The sequence below is a fragment of the Elgaria multicarinata genome, chromosome 2, assembly GCF_023053635.1.
Source record: "Elgaria multicarinata webbii isolate HBS135686 ecotype San Diego chromosome 2, rElgMul1.1.pri, whole genome shotgun sequence".
In the NCBI taxonomy this organism is placed as follows: Eukaryota; Metazoa; Chordata; class Lepidosauria; order Squamata; family Anguidae; genus Elgaria; species Elgaria multicarinata.
In genome coordinates this window covers 20,925,030-20,944,437 of record NC_086172.1, presented here as the reverse complement: position 1 = coordinate 20,944,437, position 19,408 = coordinate 20,925,030, and the positions used below count along the sequence as shown (strand labels likewise).

At 43.0% G+C, this 19,408-nt stretch overlaps 1 protein-coding gene across 1 annotated transcript in view; it reads left to right on the top strand.

The window, feature by feature from the left end:
- Nucleotides 1–19,408, top strand: part of ABCA12 (ATP binding cassette subfamily A member 12) — a 160,971-nt gene that overhangs the window by 78,363 nt on the left and 63,200 nt on the right. Inside the window, exons 23-32 of the mRNA XM_063116106.1 lie at nt 216–545; nt 2,425–2,494; nt 2,602–2,736; nt 4,129–4,284; nt 7,861–8,047; nt 10,141–10,359; nt 12,326–12,522; nt 14,383–14,543; nt 16,246–16,482; nt 19,226–19,352. Coding sequence (XP_062972176.1) covers nt 216–545; nt 2,425–2,494; nt 2,602–2,736; nt 4,129–4,284; nt 7,861–8,047; nt 10,141–10,359; nt 12,326–12,522; nt 14,383–14,543; nt 16,246–16,482; nt 19,226–19,352 — 1,819 coding nt within the window. The remainder of the gene's footprint in view (nt 1–215; nt 546–2,424; nt 2,495–2,601; nt 2,737–4,128; nt 4,285–7,860; nt 8,048–10,140; nt 10,360–12,325; nt 12,523–14,382; nt 14,544–16,245; nt 16,483–19,225; nt 19,353–19,408) is intronic.

The window sequence follows — 19,408 nt, the reverse complement described above, 5'->3', positions numbered from 1 at the left end:
ATTAGGAATTGATGAGAGGGCAGTGTCAAGTATCTGACAGCCCACAGTACATGAAAGGTGGTCTGTGTATGGCTTAGTTTGCTGCAACCTGTGTATGTCTTTTACAGACTGGCACACCCCTCTCTAAGCCTGTAAAAACTGAAATTTTTAAATGAGATTTTTTAGATATGTGTAAATTAAATTAAGTGGATATCCTTTTAATTTCTCCTCCACAGTATATGAAGATGATGGGTGTCAATTCCAGCAGCCACTTCTTTGCTTGGTTCATAGAGTGTGCCACCTTCCTCTTAATCACTATCACATGTCTCATTATCGTCTTCAAAGTTGGGAATATCCTTCCCAACATAAATGTCGTGATCTTATTCCTGTACCTCGTGGACTACAGCCTCTCCATCATAGCCATGTGCTACCTCATCAGTGTTTTCTTCAACAACACCAACATCGCAGCTTTGGTTGCATGCCTCATCTACATCCTGACCTTTTTCCCCTTCATTGTCCTCCTTATTGTTGAGAATCACATCAGCTTCTCTGGGAAGAGCCTACTGGTAAGTCTCTCCTCATGTTAAGATGCTGGGGGAAGGGACATTCACAAATGAACTTTTATTTTGTTGTCATCCTGAATGCACACTGAGGGCTGTATCACAATCAGACAATAGCAGGCACATTTTTTTAAAAAAAGTAGCACATAAGATGTTAGGCCCTACCACACAGGAACAGATGAAACTATCTTACATTGAAGCAGGTGATTGGGTACCTAGGCCAGTACTTTGACTGGCAGCAGCTCTCCAGGGTCTCAGGCATACTGCCCTTGATACTGGAAGTAGCATATAGCCGTCAGGACTAGTAGCCATTGATAGCCTTCTTCTCCATTAATTTATCCAAACCCTGCCATCCAACTACCTCTTGTGGTAGTGAATTCCATCATTTAATTATGTACTGTGTGAAGAAGTACTTCCTTTTATATGTCCTGAATCTCCCACCAATCAGCTTCATGGGATGACCCTGGGTTCTAGTATTATGAGAGAGGGAGAAAAATGTCTCCCTAGCCACTTTCTCCACACCATGCATAATTTTGTATCCCTCTTTCATGTCTCCCCTTACTCTAAGATGTTTCATAGAATCATAGAATAGTAGAGTTGGAAGGGGCCTATAAGGCCGTCAAGTCCACCCCTTGCTCAATGGCAGGAATCCTCCTCAGAGCATCCCTGTCCAGCTGCCCTTTGAATGCCTCTAGTGTGGGAGAGCCCATGATCTCCCTAGGTCATTTGTTCCATTGCTGTACTGCTCTCACAGTCAGGAAGTTTTCCTGATGTCCAGCCAGAATCTGGCTTCCTTTAACTTGAGCCCATTATTCCGTGTCCTGCACTCTGGGATGATTGAGAATCATAGAATAGTAGAGTTGGAAGGGGCCTATAAGGCCATCGAGTCCAACCCCCTGCTCAATGCAGGAATCCACCCGAAAGCATCCCTGACAGATGGTTGTCCAGCTGCCTTTTGAAGGCCTCTAGTGTGGGAGAGCCCACCACCTCCCTAGGTAACTGGTTCCATTGTTGTACTGCTCTAACAGTCAGGAAGTTTTTCCTGATGTCCAGCCAGAATCTGGCTTCCTTTAACTTGAGCCCGTTATTCCGTGTCCTGCACTCTGGGAAGATTGAGAAGAGATCCTGGCCCTGCTCTTTGTGACAAACTTTATGTATTTATTTATTTTTATTTATTTATTTAAGGATTTTTATGCCGCCATTCAGCCAAAAAAGGCTCTCACGGCGGCTTACAAAAGTATTTCTTGACAAGTATTTATTTGAAGAGTGCTATCATGTGTCCCCTCAGTCTTCTCTTCTCCAGGCTAAACATGCCCAGTTCTTTCAGTCTTGCCTCACAGGACTGTGTTTCTATCACTCAACCATATGGGTGGGGGCCAAATGCCTGGGTCTTTCCCATAGTATTGGCACTCTCACTCATGATGAGGTAACACTTATATATTTATTCTTCTCCAAGACAGAGAATAACTGGCTAGAATATTTGGTTTGAATGTGGGCTGCTGGATTCAAACAGGCCTACCCAAGTTGACTCAGTGGCCTCTTGAATAAATCCTCTTTCTCATGACCAATCTTAGAAGGTTTTATTGAAGACGGAATGAACCATATGTACGTTGTCTTGGGTTCCCGAAAAGAAGAATGGTGGCAATACAAATGAGATGAATAAAATCCTCTCACTATATTCTTCCTCTCGGGAATTAATTTTCCTATTTTCTCCCATTCTCATTTCTTAGTTAGTGGTATGTTTAGCTTATCTGAATTGTGCTGCATAATTTTAATTCTATAATATATATTTCTTTGAAATCTGCAAAGTTTACATGTGCATACATGGATATTTGTATGGAGATATTTCAAAAGGTTTTTTTGTTTTCCTGCTTCTTTTTCCCAGGGCCTCTTGTCTCCAACTGCGTTCAGCTATGCAAGCCAATATATCGCCCGCTATGAAGAAAAAGGCATTGGTATGTGTTCTTTTTATGGGACGGAGCTCTGGGCAGCCTTGGTACAAACTGTCCCATTACCTAATGCAATCATTGTCCTTTGTATTCTTTTCTATTATTATTTGTAGGCATCCAATGGGATAACATGTATGAATCGCCTATGTCAGGAGACAACACTAATTTTGGCTGGATGTGTTGGCTAATTCTGATAGATTCCTTTATTTATTTCATTCTGGGGTGGTACATAAGGAATGTTTTTCCAGGTAAGTAGATCAGGATAATAATACAAGAATTATAACAATTTAAACAAACAAACAAATAGGTGCTGATGGCTTGGAAAGACATTGTTTGTCCATTAAAATGGTGTTAGCTGGAACAAATTAGGAACGGAAGCCAATGCTATTGTCACCACTGAGAGGCCACCAAAACCCAGGGCCGGCGCTTCCATAGAGGCCAGTCAGGTAGCCGCCTAGAGTGCCAAGGTAAGGAGGGCACCGAATGCTGCGCCTGGAAGTCGCCCTCCCACTCCGAGAGCTGCTCTGGCCAAGCGAGGACAGCTTCTGGGTGAGCTGTTCCGAAGCCACCCTTCCACCACCCCCCACCCCAGTGTCCCTGGCTTGGCTCTGGCTGAGTGGGCGCCCAGCCGAAGCCAAACCAGGACACTGGGGGGGGGGGAGGGCAGTCGGACGGCTCCATGTTCTGACTTGCGACGTGCCAAAGCCAAGCTGGGATGCTGGGGGGGGGGCAGTCAGAGGGCTCCACGTTCTGACGTCCAGCGCGCGCCGAAAGTCAGAACATGGAGCTTTCCATCCCCACCCCAGTGTCCCAGTTAGGCTTTGGCTGGCCCAGCCGAAGCCAAGCGGACACACGTTCTGACTTCGGGCAAGGGAAAGGTAAGGTAGCACGGCCTCCATCCCTGCCTGTGTCCGCCTACCTGGGGTGGGGTGGGGGGGTGGGGGGTACACTGGGGGTGGGGGGTGAAATCAGCTCACCTTGCCTAGGGCGCAAAATAGCCTGGCACCGGCCCTGCCAAAACCATCCACTCCGTGGTATCATCTCCTCTGTATGGTTTGTAAGTACTTAACACAGGATGTGTGCCTGTCACAGTGAGAGTCTGCCCGCTCCCATTCTGTGAGAAGGAAACGTTTGTATGGGAAGATGCTACATGAAGGGAGTAAATCATGTTGAATAGTATTTACAAATGTTATAGACAGGACAGGGAAATCATTTTTGGTGGCGTTCCATTGGTGCCTATCAATCATTCTCTCATTCTTTAGGGTGAACTCTTCACCCCATATTACCCTGGCAGATTTCCACAAGCACCACACCACGTGCATGTGTTAGATTTCATATTATTTTGGTGCCGTCGTGGCATTTATGTGGTCAGGAAAGACTTCATGAAACTGGGTGCCAATGCGCATATCAATATCATTCTGAGAACTTAGGGGGACAGAATAGCACGCTCACTTAATTAGAGTTCTGCACATTGGGAATATGATGAAATTCCAGTCAACACCCTACCACTTTCTTTGGGCCTGTAATGGTAAAGAGGATGTAAATATTATTCAGAACTCTAGACACTATAGTATGAGCATTTCAAACATGAACTTTTCCCATCCCTTCTTTCTCTGTTTTTTTATTTATTATTATTACAGGAAAGTATGGTATGGCAGCCCCATGGTATTTCCCACTTCTTCCGTCTTATTGGGCTGAGCGCTATGGTTACATTCCAGCATGGAGTGAGAAGATAAAAGATTATCTTTTCACCAATTTCTTTTTAAGAAAACAGCCAACGTTCCCTGAAAAGATGTGTATGTATCTCAGGTTTTTAAGTGTGAAGAATAACTCTTGAAATAGTCACTTACCTTAAATCATTACATCTGTACTGGAAGGCAAAATGGATTTGTCAGAATCCCAAATCCAGTAACTATCTTGAGGTTGAAGGGTAAAGTATAAGTCTGAATTCAAAACCTATTTCTGGCATCACAGTTCATATTTGCCTCAAGCTTCAGCCTGAATTTGGGGATATTTATGCTTCATATTTTGCAAACACAAATCTGAGGAAATTCATTGGCCAATTTTCAGTGTGTAATCCAAAGGAATGAAGCTCTCTGGACAGTATGCAAAAGATTAAAACATTAAAAACTTTGGTTGGGTTCAGATGTCACTTTAAGCCATGATGGCTTAATTAACCACTCACAGTAGGTTATTTTGATAATTAGCTGCTGTTATCCACCCGATGATTGGACAAATAAGCAACTGTGTGTAGTTTATCATGCCATTGTGCATATTCTCTCCCTCAGCCGCCCTCCCACCCCAGAAGTGGCGCTGTTTCACCCATTGACAACATCGCAGCAGCCTGTTTTAACCTTCCACAATATCCCAATGAAAAGGGAAAGGGAAAGTAGAGGAACTTAATTCATTTCAGTAGGATGTAGTAGAACAACGGATTAAGGATATAGATTTTCAATATGCTATGACAAAGGCACGTAGATCCTTCTCTCCAATACACTCTGGTCTAATTTTTGAATTTCCCAGATATGCTAGATATCTGGATTATTTGACCATCCCCAAGTACCGACATGCTTTTACAAGGGCTAGATTTAAACTGCCTTACTTCTGCAATCTTGGAAGGGCATTATCAGGGCATCCCATATGAGGACCGCTTGTATCCCTGTGGTGACAAAGCAGTCGAAACACTAGACCATGTTTTTTTTCGAATGTAGCTTCCACAGGGAGGAGAGAAATAGATTTCTTGGCCCTCTTATGAGAAAATGCCCTGGAAGGACACCCAAACAGTATTTGAAATATTTTCTAGCAGGTACAAACAAGTTAACAACAGAGTTAGTGGCTAAGTTCCTCTTCTCCGTACAAAGGTCTCGCAAATCGACTTCGTCTTAATTGTAACTTCTATCCCATGCTGCTGTTGCTTATCTTTTGTACCAGGTGTTCTAGCTATGCCTATATATTTTAAATATGTGTATGTTTTAAATAACTCTTTTAGCCTGTTTCTATAATGAACAAACGACTGTGATTTTATGGTTTTAAATTAATGGTTGTGGGTATTGTTTCTATTGGGTTTGTGACCGCATAATAAAATGTATGTATTTCAGTGCTTCCAAAATCACCCCTACAAGGGGCTGGTGGCTCTAAAGTCCTGGAGGTTTGCAGGATCGGGGAAAAACTTCATACATAGTCAGGAGGCACCCGATGCATCATCAAAACCCTGAGTGATATACACAAAGGAACAAAAAACCCTGGCTGCACCAAAAAGGGGGTGGTGCAAGTAAACTCTTGGAAATTTGCAGGATCGGGTCCAGATTTCATGCACAGCCTCCCCCTGTAGTCAGGAGGCACCTGGTATACCAACAAAACACGGCACGATTGCACACAAAGGTGTGAAAAACCCCTGGGATGGTGCAAATAAACCCTTGGAAGTTTGCAGGAATGGGACAAAATTTCACACACAGATGCCTCTTACGTGGAGGCACCTGAAGCACCTTTAAAACCCTCCAACCTTTTTTTCATCCATTCCTTGTGTTTCTCCCACCGCCAGCAGCACCCTTTGGAGCACTGTAGCATTCTTTGGCTCATTTGCTAAAGCGCTATAGCATTAAAGCACAACTGTGTATTTCCCACATAGATATTGCAGCCATCGACACCTTAACGTGCTTTCAGTATTGCTAAAACAGCCCATGTAAAGCTGTTTCCATTACACAGAGAATTCCCACAAGGAGCAGAGTGGCAGTGATCTGAACTAGGGCTGTGCACTACCTCGGCTGAATCCGAGCTGAGGCGCCCCGAGGCTGAAGCAGATCAGCACTGAAGCCTCAGTACACCTTGGGCTAATTCAGGGCAGTGCTGGACCATTTCCCCCCACATGCCCACCCACCCAGGAAAACCCACACAAGGCCAGCTGTGAGTCCAAGTGAGTCCATTGGACTCACCGGACTTAACTTCTTCTCCCTGCCCGCTCTCCTCACCCTCCTTGAACACCAACATTCCCCTTTATGCCTGCCATAGTTTGGGTCCATAGATATATTAAAAACAGAGAGCTTCTGGTAACTTAAATCATGGCTCAGCTCTCAGGAAGGAAGAGATGATTTAAGGTAAGTCTCAGCGGCGCACTCTGGGTTGGGGGGAAAGGCGGGGTGAGGGGACTGCGAGCAGGGAGTTGGAAGACCCATGGACACCCAGTCGGCCTTGTACCTGGCATTCCTGGGTGCCAGCCAAGTGGCCGGCACCTCGGAACGTGCAAGGCCGACCTGCTTCAAGGGGGGCAAATCTCACTTTGGCTTCATCACTGAGGCAAGGTGGGCCACCCTCCGAAGCTCCCTGAGTCAATTTGGGGGCATTTTGGAGGCTCCAGAATGGCCTCCGAGTTGAGTCAGGGGGTTGTGCACAGCCCTAATTTGAACCACTCTTGCTGCATAACTCTGTCAGCGCCCAAATAACCCATGGTGATAACTCACAATGAGTTAAATAACTCCTACTGCAGACTGTGGGCTATCAGATTGGGTTATTTTGACTAAATAAACCATTGTGGATTAAAAAAATACCTGACAGATGACACGATAACCCACAATGGGCTAAATAAACCACACATCGTGGATTATTGTGTCACCCAAACCCAGTCTTTATCATTTCCATATAAATGATATATTTATATATCACACACTTGCAGTTATTGAAAGGCTGCCCGTTTCGAACTATATCTTTTTGTGGTAAAAATAATCATGGCTTTTAAATTTGCAGCTAAATCTTGCTCATTTAAAAACAAAGTTCCCGCACTACTGCGTAGAACTAAATAGTGTATACACATACTTCTACTTTTGATGGAAGGTTTAGATTCATTCAAACAGCTGTGGTGATTATTATCGTTATCATAATTATTAAATCAGCTGTGTATATTATTAGTTAAATCCCTTAGGTGCCTTTAAAAAAAAAAACACCCTAGGTGACTTACCACAAAATGAAAACATGCAAAATTTAGAGCAACTAAAACAGTTATCTATAACGTATTAAAATACAACAATTCCATAAAACAGTTAAAACACCCATGGCAGCCATAGATAAGTTATACAGTGCACTCAACTGATGCATTATAACAGCCCATCTAATGCAATTAAATGCCCGGGAATAGAGGAGTCCTAACCTGATACTGAAAAGATGACATTGCTTTCCTTTTTTCCTATTGATATGTCAGACTAGTACAGCAATAGAGGTTCAAACTCACTGCTCCACTAATCTTCCAGCTCTCATACCTGTATATGTTCCTACATTTTTATCCCACAAATACATTTCTGGTGGTTGTTGTTAGCCCTACATATATTTCATGTAGAAGTTCTGACAATCTCAATCATTTCTCCACTCTTCTTGTTTTGCAGATGTTCAGAGTGCTTTGTCTTTTAACCTTGAGCCTGAACCTACAAACTTAACCCTGGGAGTTTCTCTTCATGGAATAACAAAGACCTATGGATCCAAAGCTGCTGTTCAGAATCTCAACCTGAACTTCTATGAAGGAAACATCACTTCATTGCTGGGCCATAATGGAGCTGGGAAAACTACCACAATGTAGGTTCGCCTTGAAGAGGAGTTTGCTCAGAAGCACCAGAAATCAAGCTTTTTAGCTAGTGAAGAGAAGTGATGAAATAGATGCTTTAACACTGGATCAGAAGTAGTCTTTGAGATCTGCTCTTTGAAGTTATGTTACACAATATACTTCCAGGGCCTTTTATCTATCTCAGCAGGTCTCCCCCTCCTTCACAAATGGAAGTAGATTTCTTGTCATTACTGACAAGAACATTTAAAGGATTTTTCTGCTCCCGGGCCAACAGCAGTATAAGCAGTAACACTTGTGGATGCTAAAGGTTTCCATTTAGTTGAATTACTGTTAAACTGTGCACTGCAGCAGCTAGGCCTGTTTTCTGATGCGCGTAGTGGGAGAATGACCTGCAGCAACAGCTTGTAGTGACGCTATTCACTTACTCAGTGACTGTCAGTGCCCTGCAAACTAAGATCCACTGAGGTGGCAGGGAGCAGAAATGTACCGGGGTAACTTGCTACCATTTCAGCTTTGCTCAGTTGTATGAAGATCATGTTCTGCATAAATGTCATAGTGTGGGAGTATCTATGATCAAACAACTGGAATTTATTTCAGAAGCTTACCTACAGTTTAAAATCAGAATATATTGTGACTGCTTTTCTGTCACCAGGGTGGAATCTTGGGGACAGCGCTGAACACTTCAAAGAGCTTAATTGTATTTATTTATTTATTACATTTATATACTGCCTCATAGCCGAAGCTCTCTGGGCGGTTTACAAAAGTTTAAAACAGTGAACGTTAAAAACAAATATACAAAAATTTAAAAGCATAAAATCAGCAATATTGTTTTTGTTTTCATTTTTTTTAAATTTGAGGGTGATGCAAGCCTGCTGTGTGTTTATAGTTCTTACAGGAAAGGCCAAAATCTGTGAAAAATAAGGATTTTACACTGGATCTTGGTTTGAAGAAACATATCAGTTGCTGATCAAAGGCAGACAGGTGTCCCCCCTTCTCGTTCCTATTGCACATGTAAAACGGCCTTTGAAGCGTGGGTGGAGAACCTCAAATATAGCTCTCTGGGGTTTCCCCAGGAGGCCACACCCACTTTCCCAGGCCCCCAACCCCTGTTCCCCAACCAAAGATTCTTTAGTGGTTTTCATGTTTTGTGCAGTTTTTTCCCCGTTCTGAAAGGCTGGTGTTTTGGTCCTGCCTCTTTGGCCTTCAGCCCCACCCACCATTGGAATGTGCACCCTGAGAGCTTGTCCAGAATGGAGTTTCGCCGTCCAGCTGAAAGAGGTTTTGCCAGTGGAGGCTGGTGGCTCTGAATTCAGTGGGGCTGCGAATCCACTCTGGATTTCAGCCAGGGCCGGTCAGAACTCTAAAGGCGCTGAAGCCAGTATGGGGATTGGGTTCAACACCTTAGAGTTCTGACTGGTCCAGATTGAAACCCAGAGCAGATTTACAGCCCCACTGAAATCGGAGCCACCAGCCTCTACTGGGTTTTGCATCCCTGCTTTGACGGATAAAGGAAGACCCTGTGACTTCCTGCTCAACTGTCGGTGCCTCCTGCAGATACAGGGTTGGGGTTAGGAGAAAACAGCTCACCCAAGTCCACCTAGTGAGCTGGTGGCAGAGGCAAGACTGAAACCAGGGAGGTCCCTGGTTTGCAAGATCTACACTACAGCGTTAAAACAGTTTATAGCAGTTTTGACAACTGTTGGGGTCCATGACACACTCCATATACAGTTTTCAAAACGCCTTCAAAGTGTTTTATCTTGCTTAGTGAAGATCTGACCCTAGTCTCTTGGTCAGCGGAGGCTGGAGGCTCCAATTTCGGTGGGGCTGTGAATCCAGTCTGAGTTTTGGTCAGAACTAGCCAGAACTCTAAAGGAGCTATCCAGAGTGATGAACCCTACCCCCCTAAACAGGTCCAGCATCCTGGATAGCCCATTCAGAGTTCTGCTGGTTCTAACCAAAACCCACAATTGATTCACAACGCTGCTGAAATTTGAACCACGAACCTCCACAGCTCTTGGCCGCTATGCTAGGTCTTATTCCCTATGGAATAAAATGCTGGTTATTTTGTCTAAGCAATTCCTTATTCCCCCCCCCCCCATTCCAGATCTATTCTAACCGGTCTGTTTCCTGCTTCATCCGGCACAATATTTGTGTATGGAAAAGACATCAGATCTGACCAGGATATCATTCGGAAAAACATGGGGATTTGCATGCAGCACAATGTATTATTTAGTTACCTCACCACAAAGGAGCACCTGCTCTTATATGGCTACATCAAGATACCTCACTGGAGCAAGCAGGAGTTATATGAAGAAGTAGAAAGGTATGTCAAGATGGCTCTAAGCCAAAGAAGAGCCATGGCGTGCAGCATTGTTGATGTCCCTATGCTCTGCACATAGTTTGTTTTTGCTCTTGTGCATGAGGGTTGTGTACAGGCTCCAAATAGAGCTATGCTAACCTCTTCTAGATGGAAAATGAAGTTCTGCTGATCATTTATAAAAGTCAATGCACTGAAAGTCTGTGCAACTGCACTTGTACATTGCCTAGTCTGTCCTTATGTCCAAGGACTGAGGGTGTTTCCAGATGAGTCTTTGGTCAGATCTACCCCAGGCAGGATATTGCACGATGAAAGTGGTATGAAGCAGTATATGGAGGTAGGATCTAAAGCCCTAAAAGGCTCGGGTCCAGGTTATCTGAAAGACCGTGTCCTCCCTTATGAACCTACCTGTTCCCTGAGATTTTTAGGGCTGGCCCTGCTCCCAATTTTGCCACCTTCAGGTGTGCCTGGTGGGAACACAGGAGAGGGCCTTCTCTGTGGCTGCTCCAAGGCCCTGGAACTCCCTTCCCAGGGAGGCTAGACTGGCTCTCCCCTTGCTATATTTCCACAGGCAGGCAAAAAGATTTTTGTTCCTCCAGGCCTTTAGGAATAATCTGGACCTTTGTTAATCTGCTGGACTTTTTCTTTATTTGCCATTTTCTATTTATTTATTTATTTATTTATTTATTTATTACATTTATATACTGCCCCACAGCCGAAGCTCTCAGGGCAGTTCACAAAAGTTAAAACAGTAAACATTAAAAAGTATACAAAATTTAAAAACCATCAAAAACATAAAAACAACAGTATAGAAACAACAGTATCCATTTAATCTTTTAATCTTTTAAATATTTTCATACTATAGATGGTTTAATTATATTTTTTTAACTTTTGTATATTTATATTTATATGTTTTAACTATATATGTTTTAATTGTGTAAAGTTACCTTGAGTTCCAGTATTGGGGAAAAGGAGGGATTAATAATAATTAATTGATAATAATAATAATAATAATAATAATAATAATAATAATAATAATAATATTCATTTTGAATTTGTACTTTCTTCTATGGCTTGACCTTTTTGTTTCTTAAAGATCTTTCATTTTTTTCTAGAATATTAAATTTTTTAAAACAAAGAGGTAACAATATTACCTGCCATTTTAATTACAAATGGAGGCACTAAGTGACTTTGAGGATAGAGTGTATGTAGTTGCAGGTGACAAAGTCAGAATCAAGCAATATCCTTTTTGTTTTGTGCTGTTTTGTTTTCACAGCATTCATCTCCACAGTTTTATTCCTCAAGACTCAGCTGACTAGTCTAGTTACTGTGCCATAAAATATTGCATAGAGGAAAAGCTGTCTCCTAACTTACTTGAAGGATTGCTGAACAGGGTGTAATTTGGGTCAAAATGTGGCTCTTTCTATGGTTGAAATAGAATAATAAACCTTACTGAAATATTAGTAGTGAAGTCAAGGTTTCATTGCATTAATTCAAGGCAAGCTAATCCCCATTGCCAAGAACAGAAGCTCTTGTACTGCAGTTTTTCCTCATTATTGTCATTTTTGTTTAGTTTTACTGGTCAGTTTTTCTAAGGCTACTGTGCACCACTTTAAAGACATAAATCAGCCTTCACTGTCCAGTCAAAATGGGTTTGTACTGTAGCTGCTTTGTGTCACTGCTGCAGCGAGAAGCCAGCCAGGAATACATTTGAATCTCCCATTGTCATTCCAAATAGCAGCTCAGAGCCTTAACCTCGACACATTGGCCAGAACTTCTGGAAGATCTTGAAAGGAAAATAAATAAAACCAAGCTGGAAAACCACGTTAAATCACAATTCAGGATTATGCCAATTCTGAATAAGCAGTTTTTCATTTGTGCTAATAGTGCTTCGATATGTATAGAGTCTTTTCTTTTAGTGAATATGCCACAGAATGAATTTATTGCATTTCCCCTGGATGTTGCTTTGAAGGACTTTGAAGCAAACCGGATTATACAACCATCGTCACAAGCTGGCTGGTTCCTTATCAGGAGGAATGAAAAGAAAGCTGTCAATATCTATTGCTCTTCTTGGAGGTTCAAAGGTTGTGATTTTGGATGAACCAACGACTGGGGTTGATCCATGTTCCAGGAGAGGCATTTGGGAGATTATATCAAAAAATAGAAAAGGTAATATTGGCCAAAAAAAAAAATAGAGAGAAAGGGGCAGGGGAGAAATAACAACATTCTAGCTTTCAAAAAATGATTTTACCAAAGGCTTAGATACTAGTGATAAAAATAGTTTGGATCATGGTTGAAGCTGATGAATTGAGTGGTTGTAGACTTATGATGACACTGTTATTATTGTAAGGTGTCAAAGACCTGAAATTGGGATTTCTAGTGACCTCCTGCCTCACCAGGGCACCACATCTGTCAAAGGCATTGCAGGCTGAACAGTATTACGCCAGCTGACTCAGAACCTAGGCCCAATCTTCACAGGTGACTTAGTGTGGAGCGAGAGCACACCGGGGTCCACATAACATTGTCGCCACTGTGCAGCAATGAAAATGGCACGTGTTTGGAAAGCCATTTTACTGCATCTTTTTTCCCTTGAATGTGTCTCTTGCGTGGTTCTCCTGCAGTGTTCCCCATTCCCCTGAATTAGTTCTTGCGTGCTGGGCATGTCTAGGGGTGTGTCTGTGAACAGGTCAATGGTGGGGCCTTCTGTCCCCCCCCCCCCTGCATTACTCCCCCACTCCCCAAAAAATCTTAGTAGCATGATTTTTGGACACAAGTTTAGGCTTCCTTTCCAAGGGGGGATCCACACTACTGCTTTAAAGCGCTTTATAACAGTTTTGACAACTGTTGGGGCCCAGGACACACTGCATATACAGGTTTCAAAATGTTTTCAAAGTGCTTTAAAAGCAGTAGTGTAGATCCCCCCCTTGTTTCACTACTAGTGTTCCCCTTTGCTGGTTCTCTGTTCAGTTTTACTTTGCACAATATCACAGAAGCGCTGTTCCGTAATGGTGCTGTTTCAGGCTCTCGCTACTGGTCCTCCTGTCTGCTGCTCCTCTTTGCACTCGGTTGCTGTAGCTCTATTTTGCAATCGCACCGTTTCAAGCTCTCACTACTGGTCCTCCGCTTTCCTTCTCTTCCGTTTAGTGTTACTTTGCACTATATTGCTGTAGCTCTATTTTTGTGCTTTAAGGTGAGATCTGTGGGGTAATCTACAGGGACCTAATTCATCTCTTCCATTAAGTTTGCCTGAGCAGGGGAGCATGGACAGAGGTGGGAAATAAGCCTCTCTCATTCGCTGACAGCATCTATCAGGCAGGACTCTTTTCACACAGCCGCAATGCATACAGTTTCAAATTCAGTTTGACTTGGGAATAGGGTGACCATATGAAAAGGAGGACAAGGCTCCAGTATCTTTAAGAGTTGTATTGAAAAGGGAATTTCAGCAGGTGTCATTTGTATATATGGGGAACCTGGTGAAATTCCCTCTTCATCACCACAGTTAAAGCAGCAGGTGCCCTGCCCTCTTTTAAATCTGGTCACAGTATAGCTGCAGTATAGCTCCTGCAGCTTTAACTGTTGTGATGAAGAGGGAATTTCACCAGGTTCTCCATATATACAAATGACACCTGCTGAAATTCCCTTTTCTATGCAACTGTTAAAGATACAGGAGCCCTGTCCTCCTTTTCATAGGGTCACCCTACCTGTGAATATTGTATACGTCACTATTCTTGCTCCGTGTGCTGATGACAGACCAAAGCCATTTCACGAAAATCCAGAAAAAAACCAGAAAACGCTTCTGAAAGCATTTCCATGTAGATTGGGGCCTGGTTAGGGTGCCAGTGCAGCTCTTTCTCGCCCTATAAAGCCTTGGTCTCAGGACCTTCTCCTCAATCTGAGCAACTCATCTCCTAGAAAAGAGACCCCCAAGAGTCTCTGCTAGTTACTTAGGGTGACCATATGAAAAGGAGGACAGGGCTCCTGTACCTTGAACCGTTGCATAAATATCCTGCCTTATTTATATGTTTTCAGGCAGAACAATCATTCTCTCCACCCATCACTTGGACGAGGCAGAGGTGTTGAGTGACCGGATTGCATTCTTGGAAAATGGTGGGCTCAAGTGCTGTGGATCCCCATTCTACCTCAAGGAAACATTTAGCAGTGGATACCATCTCACACTTACTAAAAAAAAGGTTTGGAATGGTTTAAACAAAACACGTGCGTTTTTTTAAATACAGGGTGTGAGAATTTCGAATGGTTTTCAAACTTGAAGTAACACCTGTTTAAGAAGGCAGGTGAAGAAATGGCACCCATTAAAAATGTCACTGAAATGTGTCCATGTGGACATAACGAATGCAGATGTTTTAATGATAGGAAATGGTAAGACCTAACTATTTCCCCACTTCTTGATCAGCTATTCCTATAGAAGTGGCCAACTGCTTGTCTAGTTAGATTCTCTTTGAGAATTCAACTGGTCAAGGAGACTCCAGCCTTTATAGTTTAATTTAACTTTTTGTTACAATTTTTCTTGAGTAGCTGAAGAAAGTAGGCACATTTTTTGTCTATGTCTTCAATAGGTCAGGAGATATAATAATGACAAACAAGCCCATTCCTCTTCAATCAGCCTGTTATGTTGACTGAGGGCTTTTCTACATGAGACATTTATCGTAAGCGTGTCGTTCCCTGCTCATGGTTGCTTATGGGTTCTTTTGATGACATTGGCGCAGGTTTTTTTAGAGCAGGGAAAATGTAGTATTTAATTGTGAAAGGGAAAGAAAGCATAATTTTCTCCTGTCTATTTGATCTATTCTGCTACACCACAGTGCCACCTAGAGGTTGTGTAGCTGAAGAGCAGGAAAGGGAATGCTTCTTGTGTAGAGCTCTTAACTCAATTCTGCAACGAAAGTGAAGGTAGATACAGGTGATTAAGTTTGAGCTGCAGAGCTTTGTGTAGAAAAGCTCTGCAGCTCAAACTTAAGGATGCTGGGGAAAAAAACAGTGCAGGGAGGACAATTTTGAGCTTTAAAAGATGAAAGTGAAAGCATTAAGCAACCTCCCCCTGCCTTCTTTCTTTCAGATGCAGCCCACACAGGGTTACTTTGGAATTCAAAATGTGGAGAAAAGAATCATGGGCCTCCACCTAAACTGTAGTTTGAGTGTGACAGTGATGTGGGGAGTGAAAGTGGGAGGCAGGAGGTCAACTCCTGTTGAGTGTTTGCAAGGATTAATTGTGTCGAGGGATGAGCTAAATTGGCAAAAACAAAAGTTGACCCAGTAGCATATATATAGAATAGGGTGGCCATATTTGGGAAACCAAAAAAGAGGACACGTAGTGTGTGTGTGGGGAAGCAGCTTTCTGAGTCCTGCGGAAAGTACGTTATTCCCCCACCACCTTAAAGAACCCGATTGGAGCGGAGGAGGGGAAAGGATTTCATTCTGCACCACCACCATCCACTCCAATTGGGGCCTTTTCTATAATGTCCACGAATGACCCACTTTCCCCTTTAAGACCTCAATTGGAGCTCGGGGTGGGGGAATGATGTGCCTCAAGAAAGCATGTCATTCCCTCCTGCCATGCTAATGGCAGCCTTAAAGGGGAAGGTGTGTCATTCCAGGACATTATTGAAAATTATAGAAAATCCCCCCTGACACTATGGAAAGAACAAAAACCAGGACAAATCCGGGGAAATCCTGACAGTTGGTCACCCTAATATCGAAATTTCTTTTTAAAAGCCCCAACAACTCTCAGCTTAGCTCTAGGTTCTTAGCCAATAATTCCAATACCGAGTTCCTCTTCCTTTGGCGTAATTGAAATGGTGTGTTTTGAGAATCGAAATCTCGCACTGGATTATTTTATTGTACTGTTTCTTCCTCCCTCTCCACCCCTTCCCCTAGAGCTCAATTTTAAATGTGGCAGAGGACTGTGATACTTCTGCCGTGACAGCCATGATCCAGTCTCATCTTCCAGACGCCTTCCTCAAGGAAGATATTGGTGGAGAGCTTGTCTATGCACTTCCCCCGTTTAACAGTAAAGTCTCTTCAGCCTATCAATCTCTTCTGAGTGGCCTGGACAGCGGTTTGAGTGATCTCCATATCGGGTGCTACGGAATTTCCGACAGCACTGTGGAAGAAGTGAGCATCGAACTATTGTTTAACCTATGATGAGCTTTTAATATCTGATCGATTTATTGCTGCTATGTGACCTGCAGTTTCATCGTTTCTCGCCTTCTTGCATTTGTATGACATTGTTGCTTCTTTATCTTGTGAACCAAAGAGTGGTATACACATTTGTTAAATAAAGAAATCTACTGAGAATTAAAAAGCTAGGCACCAAAATGTAGAAAATTTAGCCCTGATTCAGTAAAAACCACAAAAATGTGTGCATTAATTGAATTGATATATCTATCCATGCATCCACTCAAAGGTAGAATTATTTATTTATTTATTTATTTATTTCATTTATATACCGCCCCATAGCCGAAGCTCTCTGGGCAGTTTACAAAAGTTAAAAAAAGTAAACATTAAAATGAATATACAAAATTTAAAAACATAAAAAGCATAAAAACACAGTATTCTTATAAAAACAGCCATTAAAAACAAACAAACACAACATATGTTGTTAAATGCTGTTAAATGCTTGGGAGAAGAGTAAAGTCTTGACCTGGCACTGAAAAGATAACAATGTTGGCGCCAGGTGAGTCTCATTGGGGAGATCATTCCATAATTGAGGGGCCACCACTGAAAAGGCCCTCTCCCTTGTTGCCGGTTCCCTTGGGAGAGTGTTGGTTATTCAGTTATGTTTGAGGCTCTTTCACCAAGATGGAGGGAGCAAAAAGAGCCAGAGTTGAACTTGGGGGTTGACTGATGAGAAGGATGTCAACCCACAGAGTCAACTTTTCTGTTGATTTGCACAGTTTTTCATTTATTTATTTATTTATTTAGAATGTTTATATACTGCTCCCCATTCAAAGTTTTGGAATGGAGGGTTTTACTGTTGGTTTAGTTTTAATGGTGCTTTAGCAATGGACGTTTCCTTGAACTATTCATGCCTTTATATACAGACTGAATTCGTAGAATTATCAGTTATAGGATGTCCCTGAACTGGGATTGTACTCACATGACAGAGGGCTCATCTACACCAAGCAGGATATTCCACTATGAAAGGAAAGAAAAGGAAAGGAACCTTTCGTGCAAGCACTGAGTCATTACTGACTCTTGGAGGGACGCCCGCTTTCACTGACGTTTTCTTGGCAGGCCTTATAGCAGGTGGTTTGCCATTGCCTTCCCCGGCCGTTATTACCTTTCCCCCAGCTAACTGGGTACTAATTTTACCGACCTCGGGAGGATGGAAGGCTGAGTCGACCCGAGCCGGCTGCCTGAAACCAGCTTCCACTGGGATCGAACTCAGGCCGTGGGGAGAGTTTCAGCTGCAGAAACTGCTGCTTTACCGCTCTGTGCCACATGAGGCTCATTATTCCACTATGAAAGCAGTATATAAAAGGCAGGAGCCACACTACTGCTTTATAGTGGTAATGAAGTGCACTGACAACTGTTGGGGCCCATTGACAAATCTACACCAAGCAGGATATAATACTATGAAAATGGTATGAAAGCAGTGTATGGTATGTGTCATGGGCCCCAACATTTGTCAGTGCACTTCAGTACCACTATAAAGCAGTAGTGTGGCTCCTGCCTTTTATGTACCGCTTTCATACCACTTTCATAGTGGAATATCTGCTTGGTGTAGATGAGCCCAGAGACTATGGCCTTTGCTAGACCGAAGTGAAAATCCGGGGGAGAGGACGAGAGACCTCGCATTATGAATAACGTGAGATCTCAGCCTCATTAACACACGAGTCATGACGAGCTCAAGAAGAGAGCTGTCACGCGCCCGCCATTTTTTTTAAAAACTTTTAAAGGGCCGGCTGCACAAGAGGACGAGTGGCAGCAAGTGTTTTTTTAAAAAAACAACAAGAACTAGATTTCCCCGCTTCCCCCACCCTAGCCCCGATGGGGCAATCCCGGGTATAAGCCTGGGATAATCCCTGGTCTAGCAAAGGCCTATGCCAAATCCGTCCGTCCCCCCAAGAAAAAACTCCACAGAGGGGGTTAATGCATCTCAAAGCCGTTCTCCAGTTCTTTCCTTTCTCTGCTTCTTTCCTCACTCTTTTTAAATCTTGCTCCTGGGCTTTGGTTTCTTGCTAGGATGGCCACCCACGCATCACCCAAACAAGAGACAACGAATCGCTAAATAAGAGGACATGGGTTTAAATAAAATTTGCATGTGCTGGCTTATATGTTTAGGTAGGGAGATCCTATGAAAAAGATGACGCACAGGGGATCCCGGGCTCAGGGAGGGATCATCCCTCCCTGACCCCAGGATAACGCCCTACACTTTGGGCCAGCTTTTTCTCGCAGTCTCGGGCTGAGCCTGAGACCGCGAGTGTGTGGCCCGTTTCTGCAGCTTTTCCCAGCTCTGTGCGATTACTCGCGTATGTACAAATGACACTTGCTGAAATCCACTTTTCTATGCAACTGTTAAAGATACAGGAGCCCTGTCCTCCTTTGCATATGGTCACCCTAGTTTAGGTGCAAATTTAGAAATCGTTACTATAATTTTATTAGAACTGCAGTACAACTCACCCTAGTGGTCAGTCCTTCAAGCGGAGGACGCCTTCCTTTGCTCTGACAGCCTTTCGCCTAGAGAATGTTCCTTGGTACGGTAGGACACGTGGGCCACCTTCCATCTCGCATCTTCCGTCTCATTAAGATGCAGTGTAAAAGGACTCCCAGAGAAGTCAACTGAGTTTATCCAAAGGAAAGCAGAGTTTCAGAGAATTGAAATGAAAGTACTTTTCATGTTGTTGTTATGCAGGTATTTCTCAATTTGACCAAAGACCTAGAAAAAAATGAACAAGCTGATGCAGAGTTGTCACAAGAGGCGTTGAATTACACTCTGGAGAACGATGACCTGAGCTCCAATAACTTCACTGAAAGAGATGGTATGAATTTATCCACGATTAGGTCCCTGACAGATAGACAAATAGCTACATTGTTA